Source organism: Amphiura filiformis, chromosome 5, assembly GCF_039555335.1.
Source record: "Amphiura filiformis chromosome 5, Afil_fr2py, whole genome shotgun sequence".
NCBI classification, from domain to species: domain Eukaryota; kingdom Metazoa; phylum Echinodermata; class Ophiuroidea; order Amphilepidida; family Amphiuridae; genus Amphiura; species Amphiura filiformis.
The window spans coordinates 24,895,341-24,908,223 of NC_092632.1; the positions used below are offsets into that span (position 1 = coordinate 24,895,341).

At 34.8% G+C, this 12,883-nt stretch overlaps 1 protein-coding gene across 2 annotated transcripts in view; it reads right to left on the minus strand.

Annotated features, from left to right (window-relative positions):
- Positions 1-1,125: 1,125 nt before the first annotated feature.
- The window catches only part of LOC140152845 (ATP-binding cassette sub-family C member 9-like), a 45,459-nt gene continuing 33,701 nt past the window's right edge, over positions 1,126-12,883 (minus strand). For both annotated transcript variants that reach the window (XM_072175368.1, XM_072175369.1), the window contains 8 exons: positions 12,624-12,735; positions 12,008-12,135; positions 10,393-10,471; positions 10,153-10,261; positions 9,550-9,653; positions 6,235-6,368; positions 5,960-6,022; positions 1,126-3,928 (listed from right to left, as the gene is read on the minus strand). In XM_072175368.1, the coding sequence (XP_072031469.1) occupies positions 3,791-3,928; positions 5,960-6,022; positions 6,235-6,368; positions 9,550-9,653; positions 10,153-10,261; positions 10,393-10,471; positions 12,008-12,135; positions 12,624-12,735 (867 nt within the window). In that variant the 3' untranslated portion in view covers positions 1,126-3,790. The remainder of the gene's footprint in view (positions 3,929-5,959; positions 6,023-6,234; positions 6,369-9,549; positions 9,654-10,152; positions 10,262-10,392; positions 10,472-12,007; positions 12,136-12,623; positions 12,736-12,883) is intronic.

A 12,883-nucleotide genomic window follows, 5' to 3' on the forward strand; every position in this document is an offset into this window, starting at 1 on the left:
CCATCTCAACTAGGCATTCTAAATTGTACTGTAAAGTGTGCTGAGGCTTGTGGATCAACGTCTAGGCGTTGTGCCTGTGCGTAGCGCACTATAAATCACTGCGCTTTTTTTTTTTTTTTTTTACTCACCATTTACATCCCAAGGTATATTAGTATATCCACCTTGCACTTCTCGATATATATCCAGTTAAAGACAGAATATCAAAATTATGCCTCATTATGATATCACAGACTCTCACATGTGTATTCAAAATTGATGCTTAAATTTGACCTGAACCAATTGACCTATAACCTGACATACGGTGACCTAATAGCCTTTTCTTCTCCTAACAACACATTATAGTATTAAATTGACTAATGACTTTGCATCCGTAAGTGTTTATTTAATTTATTCAGTGTTATATATTTTGCATGCACCACTAGATTTTCTATAGAGAGTATAACAAAGGATTTAATGTATTCTATTCATGTACCTACTTGAACATGTTGAATAGAATAAATTATGATATATTTTATAAGTTCAGGACATGAGGTGATGAACATATTTATGTACTTCATAAAAAAAAAAAAAGAGGGTACTGATGAAAATCAGGGTATAATTCCCCTTAAAAAACTTATACCACATAACTTCCCAGATTCTTCAAGCCCTGCCATCTAGCTGTGGCTAATTTATAATTCAAGCTTTTTGGATGTATACATATTTCACAGTTAGTGGTTCTTTGTTATGTTACCATGCGGGGCAATCTAGCGGTTAGTGTTTGTTTTAAAGTAATGAATATTACATTCAATATGTAGTTTTGGAGGCATATTCGACAAATAATGTGTGTCTCCTTTATAGATTTACAAAACATTTGGACAACGCTTTCCTAAATCATGTGAATAGTTCCTTCTTGATGTGCATTTACCAATCTAGTTAGAACAATCTAGAAACAATAGCTTGGAGTTCTATTCGCAAATAAAAAAAACTAAACCATAACATGCAAAAACACAGGTGGATTGAACAAAATAATAAAAAAAATCCCGAGATTTGTATTTTTTTGTAATTGTGTTGAAAATAAGCATCCGTTAAAATGGTTCATGCAAGTATAACGAAAAAAAAGTACCAAACACTGGCTGGCCACATAAGTACATTTTAATGTATTCATTCATACATTCATCTTTATTTCTTTCAAAATTAAAGTACAACAGCAAAACATCAAACACAAACATTGAATGATGAAGTACTCAGAAGGCCGGATAGCATGTATTTAGTTCCCCTAGCCTAAATTAAGTTTCAATACAAAAACAACAGCAACAAAATATACCGAAAAATGTCAACATACAGTCCAAAAAGAAAAAAAAGAAGAAAAAAAAACAACCCTGAATTTATGGTCAAGAATATGCAAGAAATTAAATAAATTCAAAACTACATTATTGTTACATATTATTTGTAAAACTATCCATGATATGCCTTCAAGGTGAAAAAAAAAATCCTACTCATGTTACCGTATGGCCATGGTCTGGCCTGCTGCCGGATCTTTCTCTGAAAAAGATGACATTCCATTCCCCTTTAAGAATATAACATATTTCACCATGTTCACTTCGGTTTTGAAATGCGTGATCGTCCTTATATTCTTCATATTCTTCAAAGTGAATTCCACTTTATTTTGCCCGCTGTTTTTCCGGTTTTGTGAGTAAAATTCGTACTTTTCGTTTTAAGAACCTCATTTCTCACGTAATACTTGTGCATAAGTAAAATTAAAAAGTCGACATTGCAAAGAAGAGAAGAGGCTTTATACCCACTTAAGCGTGAAAATTATGATCAAATTAATTATGCTTAATGGGTCGGTCACCCACCTTTACACAGTATTTTTGATGGGACCTCAGAGCACTTCAGACGCACCAAATTGCAATCTGAATACAAAAAAAATGTCTATTTGATATCAAATAATTGAAAGGGCAGGTCTAATTGCTCGGACAACATCATATCATTGGCAAGCTAATATTATGAGGACAATGAAAATTACTCCTTCTTTGAGAAAATAAGACGTTTAAGATTGATATTCCGCAAAAACCAACTTAAGCGGTGAGTTCCTTTGAACAAGACAGATTGGAATTAAAGTTTTAACTTCAACACTACACTATTTTTCGCTCACCTGGAACGTTTTCACTAGTCCGACTAGCGTCTTCAGCAGATGGTGATGCTGTGTTGATATCTTTTGGACAAATTTGGCCTAGAAAAACGGTGACGTCATGAAATGAGATGTTCCCGCTGTGAGAAAAGGGACTATAAACGCTCTCAATGGACAGAACGTATACTGTTGTTGTTCACAAAAAAAAAATTCCAAATTAAGTATTACAAATTTAATGGTTTTTAAACATATGGATAAAATCAGCCACTTCTTTTTTTATACATTAGACAATTGTGATATTACAATTCATATGTATATCAATATCATGAGAAATATTAGGCCTAAAAAATAAATACATAATTTGAGCTTAGAATTTCATCTGAGACTAGCATATAAACCGTGTTAAGTCCACAAACTCATGTATCTGATTTCCCTGTATATTGCAATGATATAGTTTCAGTTGGATGAAATATTACAAAGCAAACGCATAGTAACAATACTGTGTGGGTTTTGTTCCCGAAATGAGAACAATAGTGTGCATATTGTTATGCAGCATTGTTATGGTAAGTGACAGTACAACTCATTGTTGCTAATGTCAAACTTGTCAAAGTGATTGTGATTGTATGATGAGAGCATGACAAAGTGCCCGCTTCATTTACCTACGTCATCAGCCAAACGGGGGGAGAACACGCACGCTTCAAACGGGGGAAGAACACGTACGATGCTGAACTTTACACCCACAATTTCTCCTTTTTCAGGAGAAATACGCACAAAAAAATTGCAACAAGTGTCAACTTGTAATGTAATAATTATTCTCTTCGAATAGAGATAAACTTGTTTGTGCAATAGACCTGCCGTTGAAATTTTTGAAATTCGCGATATAATACAAAATTTATGGCAAATTATGAAAAATTGATATCTTTTATATTTTTGATATAAAAGAGTCCTCAAAGTTATGTTTAAGTAAAATTTACTTAAATGTACTTAAAGTGTATGTAGCTGGGGGAAAAGCCGTACCAATTTTTATATGATGGACGGCTTTTCATCCCTGCTACATACAGCTACATACCAGTAGATTTAAGTAAGTTGACTTCGAGGACAGTTTGTCATAAATATCCTTTTTTAATAATTTGTCATAAAATTTGTATTATATTGCGAATTTCAGACAATCAAAATTATTTTTCGTATTCAGAATGCAATTTGGTGTGTCTTATGTGCTCTCACAAATACTGTGCAAACGTCGCTATCCGAGCCCCCGCAATTTTCAATATAGCAATATACCAAGGAAAGACGAACCACAGATCGCACACTAGCTCATTTAAAGTCGTATTTCAATATGTTATTCTTTACTCAAAATGTTTAAATATTATATTAATAACGGCCAGGAAAGCTATTTTGGCCGTTTAACGTGGAGTTGTAAGGGGACTTAATATCACCCCCTTCCTCAAAACACTATGAATTATTTGGATGATTCCGTTTTAGGTGTAATTGGGACATGTGTAAAGATAAAAAACAATACCATAAAATCAGGTTTGAAAACAGTTAACCAATCATTCCATGTAATGAGAGTGTACAGTGTGGCTTTAACATGAACTTACAACGGAAACATCACATACAATAGACAGATAAGCCAGAGAAAAAACACATGACTGTAATATAAACCAAACCATTATCACAAGCTTATTTATTAGCTTGAACCATGGAGTAGAATTCCGAACTTTCTGTCGCCAGTAGGTTTTCAGGGCTGTCGCATTCAATGATCTCACCATCACCTAAAACCCATATCGTGTCTGATTCACGAATGGTGGACACTCGGTGCTGAAAGACAAATATAAGAATAACAGCAGGTTTTTTAATGAAATTCTAAGTATTTGTACTGTATTTTATTTGTCTCTATTGTGAAATATCTGTTGTCTCTGTTGAAATCAAAAATAATGTAAGTATGAGGGATAATCGGCCCAGTTCCTAAACGAGCTCTGGTGTTAATTTAGGATATAGGATCATTTTTTATTGGCCCGCAATCAGGTATGGCGTGAAATTGGATTTCGAGGCCATACAGGGTGTCCCAGAAAAAATTACAGAGTAAATAAAATTGAACGTAAGTCGAGAAATTGACATCAGAATAAAAAAATTTAAAATGTAGCGCAGAGCCTATTTTATTGTGCATCACATACGAAAATTTTATTTGATTCGGTTTACTGGTTGCAAAGAAACTAACGATTACATAATGCGCGCATCAATGCAGTTCATTCCAAGTTTGATCAACAGCCACCTTTTTTCATTCTCGCTCACCGCTTCCTAAAGTTTGTGTATCTCATTAAAGTTAGTCCACATTATCTATTTTATAAACCGACGGTGTTATGTAATTCATGCTTTCCCTGAAGATGAATAAAAGTTTGTCCGAGAAAACTTTGATTTCTGCAATTGGAAGCTTTTCAATTTTATATTTTTAGGTTGTGCAAATATGTTATATTTTAACTTTCCAAAGAACATTTTGAGCCAAGAAAGACAATGATCAAGTGGTTACAACTTTGCGTGAGATTTTGGATACCATGCGACAATAATATTAAAGTTTTACAAGATTTAAACTTTGCATTACAATTTCGTGGAAATATTCCAAAAACATTAATGTGTGTGAGAAAGATTTTAAGCCTGCTGGAATTATTCTGTATGAAATAATTTTGTATGCAACATTTATATCAACATTAACGAAAAAAGATATTTACAAGTACTGAGCATCATCTGACATGCAAGCTTTCATTTTCAATATCGTGCAGATTTTCAAATTTGAACACAACCTAAAATGTTTTGCAAGAAAGATTATTTAAAAAGAACGAAAAGGATTTCACCGAACAAAATATGAAGCAAATTGACGGATAACCACTAGTGCGCATTGTGTTGAATGACCTTTCTTTCAAACTTGGAATGAAGTGAATTAAGGCATGCGTTATGTAATCGCTCATTTCTTCGCAATCATTCAACCGATTCCAGTAAAATTAGCGTATAAGATGCAGAATAAATTGGGCTACACGCTGAGTTTTAGATTTTTTGATTGTAATGTTTATTTCTCAACTTACGTCCAAATTTATTCGCCCGGTAATTTTTTTTCTGGGACACCCGGTAGTTATTGGTCCTAGTAGCTAGGGTACCTTCCCAGCAAACACAAAAACGTTTTTAAAACGTTTTAAATAAGTTATATTTTGGGTTTTGGTTTAGGTAAAAACGTTTTAATAACATTAAAATGTCGGGTTATATAAAGGTCATGAAATCGTTTTAAAACGTTTTGTATGAAAACACACTACAACAATATTTTTAAAATGTTTTCGAAATGTCATTGTAAACTATTTTGGCAAACATTTTTGGCCAAATATTTTGTCAACACTTAAATAATGTTAAAATATTTGCACCCAGAAATGTTCTTAAAATGTGTTTTATAAAACGTTTTAATAACATTTAAATGTCGGGTTATATAAAGGTCGTGAAAACATTTTAAAAACGTTATTGTAAATATTTTGGGAAAACATTTTTGCAAAATATTTTTCAACTAAAATAACATTTTGTTTAGAATGATTTGTACCAAGTTTTCAAAAATGTTTTTGGAATGTTATTAAAACGTTTTTATACCCTTTATATAACCCGACATTTAAATGTTTTCTGTAAAACATTTGTGTTTGCTGTGCAGTAAATTACCAACAAATGTTATTTAATGTTATGAAAACGTTTTATATCATTAATGTAACCTTTATATAACCCGACATTTAAACGTTTTCTTACAACCTTTTATAACCTTTTGCGAATGATGTCGAAAACGTTTTGTGTTTGCTGGGTTAGTGTCACGACCAAACTTACAGCGATTGTCAGCACAGTTTTGTCCTCGAAAGCGGAAGCAACAACTTCTTGCAGTAACTTCTCCTGAAAAATATCAGATGGAATAGGCAAAAATCATTAACAACAACAATGATAACATCAACAACCACAACAACAACAATAAAACAACAACAACAATAACAATAATAATAATAATAATAATAATTCTTTGTATTCGTCAACTTTTTCGGAATAATAACCGCATCTAAGTAAAATAAAGAGGCATGCAACAAAAATATACAATAGTGCATATATACCGTGCTGTAGTCGATTGAGGCCGTGGCTTCGTCCATGATTAGTACTCGGGAATTCCTGAGGAAAGCTCGTGCTAAACAAAATAGTTGACGCTGACCAACACTGAAGTTTTCACCTCCTTCTGATACAGGAGTGTCTAGAAATATAAGTTCATCGCTCTTAAATGTTAAATTGAGTAATATTTATTTTCACTGATCTTTTGTGTGAAACTTTTACATAAGCACATACGTCTCCTAAAACTGGCTATCATGAGATTATGGGTGAGACATATCGGTCAATTGTTTTTGGACCTAGTGCAAGACGTCAATGTTGATGCTGAAGCAGCTTTTATATAAGGGTCATTTGGAGCAAACTTAGCGCCTAGTTATTTTACACCTCTTAGGTGAGGACTTTATCTTAAGATCTTAAGGTCCGTATGCACAAAACAAATTAAATCAGGTTTAGACCTGATCCTTATAATGGAGATTAATATTTGGAGAAGAAATTCTTTGGTATTTACATACCTTATATTCTATATTGTTTGAGATCCTGTTATGGGCAAATACATGTAGCTTAATATTAGTTCTAGTTCTAGTTGGCTACTTCTCTCGCTTTATTAGAGCCAAACGAAAAAGATTTTGGGTGTACCATAGGGTAGTTGGTTCCAGTCCTTATAATTGTGTTCGTGAAATAAGAATGTACCCATCAGTCTTTGGTTGCTATTGGGCGTCGTTATGCTTTACGGTGGCAATGCTGACAACCGCGGCGGTTAACCGGTTGTAGAAACGCCGGCCCATTGGTGATCTTGCTACTTTCCACCTCTGTTCGAGTGTATCCCAACCTAATGTTGAGAGCATGCTGCTTGGACTACTTTCTCTGCTGTAATAATAATATTTCTCACAAAGTGTGCTGCTCTTCTTTGAACAACCCCAATTTGCTTTTATTAGCTCCAAAGAACAGAGGCGTATTCTAATAATGGTTTGCCCAAAGTAGTTTATACGGTGGCCTTCAGGTCCTTCAGGTTTCGTCGTACGAAACCCAAGGACAGCTTTCGCTGTGATGTAGTTAATATGTGTGGCCCACTTAAGATCATTAGTGTTATCTACCCCATGGTAGGTATGGCCTTTTGGTGATTCTTACCAAGAAGCACTTTTCGGCGTTAAATGACCTCTGCCAAGTGTGCTACCATTGGTCGAGGATTTGGAGATCCTGTTGTAACTGTGTCAGAGGTGGATGCTATGTTGCGTTAGACTACACAGTCGTCCGCAAATAGGCGTATACCACTGTCCGTTGCGGGACTCCAGATTGTACTTTCACCCAGTCTGAGTACTCACCACCTAAGACCACACGCTTCTTACGGTGTGTTTTGGATCCATGTTTGGATATTGTCAGTTATGCAATAGTTTTGGAGTTTCAGTAAAATTATGTTATGTGCAATGCAATCGATTGCTTTACTATAATCCATTACTATGAGATCTGTTTGTTGTTTATTTTGAAGAGATAGAGCAAGATCATGAGCAGTTTGGATAAGCTGCGTTTCGCAGGAATGATTTGCTCTAAATCCATGTTGTTTATCTGTCAGTATGTGGCGGGTTTCAAGATGAGTAATAATGTTCGAGTGCAAGATGTGTTCAATGTGTTCAAAAATCTTTGAGATGATGGATGTGAAGGATACCAGGCAATAGTTCCGAGGTGATGTTCTATCAAAGATCTTCTAGTAAAGCTAGATCAGAACTACTGTACATGTTCACTTAACCTCCATCAACTCATTTGCATAGAATTGGATACCAGGATCGTATTTTGATTCGTTGAACTTCTAATTAGCATACTTTTGGATACCTTATTAATTATTAATGACGATTACGTAGTTTACATCATGACGTCATTAGAGCTTGTCACTCGTCCGATTCGAAACACAAAAAACATTTGCACTTTTCTTTCCATCTATGTTATATCGTGAAATACGATATAGCGGAGGTGTTAGTTTTTTATTTAAGGAAAATATTCCTGGCGATGACCCCATGTTGACAATGGCTAAATATGCTGTTTTAGTTCTGGAAAGGGTCCGGCGATTTGTCCGCCATTTTTTCTTCAGATTTTGAGGTCAATTAGTAAACTTGCTTACCAGTCGTTTTCGTTATCCTAAATACAGTTTGCACATTGAAAAGTGAACTTCGACGTACGTGATGCGAAAAATTCTTTCGGTATACGGAATTCTGTGTGTTCTATCCACTTTTTTGTATATTGGCATGTTGGCAAGTAACCAGTGATTCGATGGAGAAGCTGGAGAGGCCAGAGATTTCTGGAATAAAACAATTAGACGCTGGACCAATTTCATCAGCGACAATTTTCAAGATCTTAGCCGGGATGTTATCAGGTCCGGAGGCCTTGTTTTCCACTAATCACCAGCTAGAAGCTCTCACAGCTCTTATGATGCTATGCTATGTAAACACAGACTGTGTAGAGACAAGGCATTGCTGGGCTAACTTTGCTTGGACATATTTGTGTGCTCGGGTGTATCGTGGTGAAAACTGTGCATAGATGCGTTTATAAGAGAATCGTTTTGTAGCCAAATCTTTCCATAGGTGATTCAGAGGATTCTAAGGTGCCTTTGACGTACTCCCAGTATGCTTTATTTGTTTCAGTTTTCACCGTATTGTAGTAGATTGTTCATGATGATTAAAAGCACGAAAACATAAACAAGTCAATCGATGATTACAAATATTCAATATGATATAGTCTATTCCATTAACGACAACGTATCAGCGAGAGTTTAATATAGCGAGACACACATTTGTAACGACAATGAAAAATATCAAATTATTCACGAAAATGCGATGAAAAGTACAAGAAAAATAAATCAGTGATGTCCTTAGTGATAATGAAGAACAATCATAAACACACAAAGTTCTAAAAATATCCTTAAAGACGACTTTTGGAGCATATATTCAAGAGAGCGATGTTTAGAAATTCCAGCTATCAAAGCGAACTCTAATGCATTCTATTAAAGGATGTTTGCAGTTTAACTTTTGGACTTTGGTAAGAGTAAAGGATGAAAAGAAAAGAGTAAAAGGAATCCTCCTTAAGTCTAACCTCCATAGTTAGAGCAGGTTTAAAGTTAGACCTGGTCTAACTTGTTTTATGCATACGGACCGGACTTAAGTATGTAAGGTTAGGAGCAACATTTTAGGAGTGCTTTTACACCAAATAGCCATTGATACTACTGGATGTTTTCCTACAATTTGAGTATGCACACCACCAGCTAATGTAAAGAACAAATGAAATAAAAACTATTTGTTGAATAATTCATGAAGATAATTGTCAATTTAGCACCTTACCAAGGCAAAGGTCGAATTCAGAAACGATAGACTTGAGTTGTGCTATTTCTAGTGCGTTCCAAAGTTCTTGATCTGATTTGCTATGAGTTGGGTCCAAATTTGTCCTGTGTAGAAAGTCAAATCACGATAATATGGAAAAGTTGACAAACGATTCCCTGTTATGACACCGTAAATCGCCTGATATTCGCATCTTTTTGAAGGCCATTTTGGTATTTGTTTTAGTTTTAATTTGTTCACTTAATTCATTTAACTTTTTTTTTTATTATTTGATTAAAATAAAATTGTTTTAAAGACTTGTAAAATAGCTTAAAATGCGTGCATCTATTATTTTCAATCCATTAATGACTTAATTTAGTTAAAATGGCGCATACGACTATTACTGTACGCACTCGTTGAAGTGGACTTTCTGCATAATTCAAACAAATTCGACATAGTTTAACCTTTAGGCAGAGGCCTTTACGAATATGGCGGACAAAATAGGATGGCGCTGCACGAAATGGGCACAGTCATTTAAATTTGCCAGGTTTGACTAAAATTGAATACCACCCTCCAATCGCTTACGTGTTACTTTGCAAAGCGTAATGCCACCAAGAGTTATAATACCTGATTGTTCCTGTAAATAGTATAGGATCTTGTGGTATAATTGACAATCTCTGTCTAAGAGTCGTCAGAGGAATCAAAGCGATGTTTTCGCCATCGATGATTATTTTACCTGTGTGGAAGAAACAAAAGTGTTGTTTTAGATGTTCACATGCTCTCCAAAGATGTATGTTTCATTTTGCTTCTGCAATTTGCTGATTTTGAATATCAATAATAACAGAAGTTGACCTTTGAACCACTTACCTTTGAATGTCTCAATTATTCGCAACAACGACAGTGTTAGTGAAGATTTCCCGCTTCCAGTTCGTCCACATATTCCGACCTGATTCACAAAATTTCAAGAGGTGACATGTTAAGAATAATATCAAACATAAACGATTTTAATAATGGGCTCTGAAATCATGATCTGTCCTCACAGTAGACAAATTTCTAAACGGCCCGCCAAAATGCTTGTCCCCCTGTCGGCATGCCAAAAATCCTTACTACCCCCTCCGGCCTGCCAAAAATTGCTTCCTTCTCTCGGCCTGCCAAAAATCTTTGCAACCCCTTTGCAAATGGCTTATTTTGGGAACTCAATTAACAACCCTTTTAAGAGTATAGATGTTTATATAATATTTTCTTGAGCCCTTTCAGCGTGTTTTATTAAAAAGTTACCCCATAAATGTATGCCAAACATATGTTGCTCCCTTTGGACTTCAGCCTCATTTCGACCTGACAAAAAATACTTCCGACTTTCACCAAAACATTGCTTGCACCTCATTTTGATCGGGGCAGAACCTTATTGTCCAGCCCCTTAGCATGGATTTGATTCAATGACATTTTTGTTGTTTGAGCAGTATGACACGTTTCCTTGCCTAATTAGGAAATTGGGTACATTCAGCACCTCGTCGAATATAAAGGCATGTACCCCCACTCATGGGATCTGATGTAATATTTACGTCGTATTTATATCTTGCACATTGGTATCAGCACAAAATTTTCATAGAAACTGCCGCACGATGGACGTTGCCGACTTTCAACATGAGAAAAAGAAACTTTCCAAGAACTCAAAGAAGGGAATATTTATGTTAAATATATGTGCCCCCATCCCAGAATGTTTTTTTTATACTACAAGGATTTTGCAAGGTCACAATCATGACGATGAATTTGATGCTCAAATGTAGATGACAAAAATAGTGTTCACAGTATGATTTGATCCTGCGACAATTAAGCGAATGACAATAGGTCTATTCCCGATTGCAAAAATAATACCCTGATTAGCCAAATGAACATACCAATATCATAATCCTGTCGTCATTTAAATTGTTGGAATTTTTTTTCATATGCAAGCCCAAAGAATTCTATAGAGAGTGATAATAACAGGCAATGCATTTTAATTCTTACATTCCCCCTATTTATATATTTTTATTAGAAATTACATCAAATATTGCAATTTTGGGTAAACCCTTAACCTATACTAAGATTTTAAATGCTTATACTTGTACCAAGTCTGTGAGTTTATGACTGCAAATTGTAAACAAAAATATTCAAAATATTTTGACCCTTTTTCCAAAAATAACCAATTTAGTTCTAACCAGCTCTAAATAAAGGATTAAGATTTAACTTTGTTTCATTTGGCAAAACAGGAACATATTTTATTTGTTTAATCTAAAAAATTAAAATCAGGCTGTAATTTTCTAGAATCGGGAGTTGCTGATCAGTGATAAAAGTTATTCAGTCAAAAATGAAAAACTGAGTCGGGCGTTAGATCAATATAATCAAATATATGAGCTTTATTCCATTACTATAAAATAAATCTGATAGAAACCATTGTTTGATATCAAAGTTATTTTCGGGAGTTAACTACAAACATGCTAACCTTTTCTCCAGGTTGTACACATACAGTTACATCTTGTAGCACTGGTGGCAGAGATTCATCATAACGCACTGATACGTGTTCAATTTGGATTGCACCACGACTAGGCCAATCGGATGGAGGTTTCTTACCTTCAAAAAAACATTGCTTGAATAGTATATAATGATGTTGTGAAATTTATAATCTACTGCAATCACGAAAGATCCATAATTATACTGCATATGATAATATTATAGTCAATCAATTTTATCTGATGATCGCCATTGGGGCATGAAACTCCGAGTAATAAAATTATGCTGTAATAACATATTCCCCCCTATTTGTAAACAGCACCGGGATGGAGTTGGAGAGTCACTTGTTATCGCCCTATTCTTTTCTACGACATACACGTACAGGTATGGCTGTCTATATTCGAGACTGACGACTTAAATGTCCCCTCCAAAGGACGGAATCATTTACATGGTACATTTACCAATTCTAAATGTACCAAGGGGAGAGCGGTAGCCTGAGCTTAAGCTACAGATTAAACTTTTTTTCTCGATACCCCATGTCTCCGCCGGGAATCTGCACAAATGCGAGTACCATAACAATTATGGCACGCCCACTATGCCAAACCAACCTTCATAATTTTCTGTAGGCACATCTGCATAATATTGTACACGTTCAACGGGGTTCATCTGCATCTCAGTGTCTGCGGCAAATCGGACTAAATTGAACAATCTATTTGATACCTGCAAAAGAGAATCCATGTTAAACTTCCCAGCAAACATAAAACGTTTTCGATATCTTTCGCAAAAAGTTATAAAAGGTTGTCAGAACATACTTCAAATATTTTAAAATAACGTTATTTAAGTGTTGACAAATACATTTGAAAACATT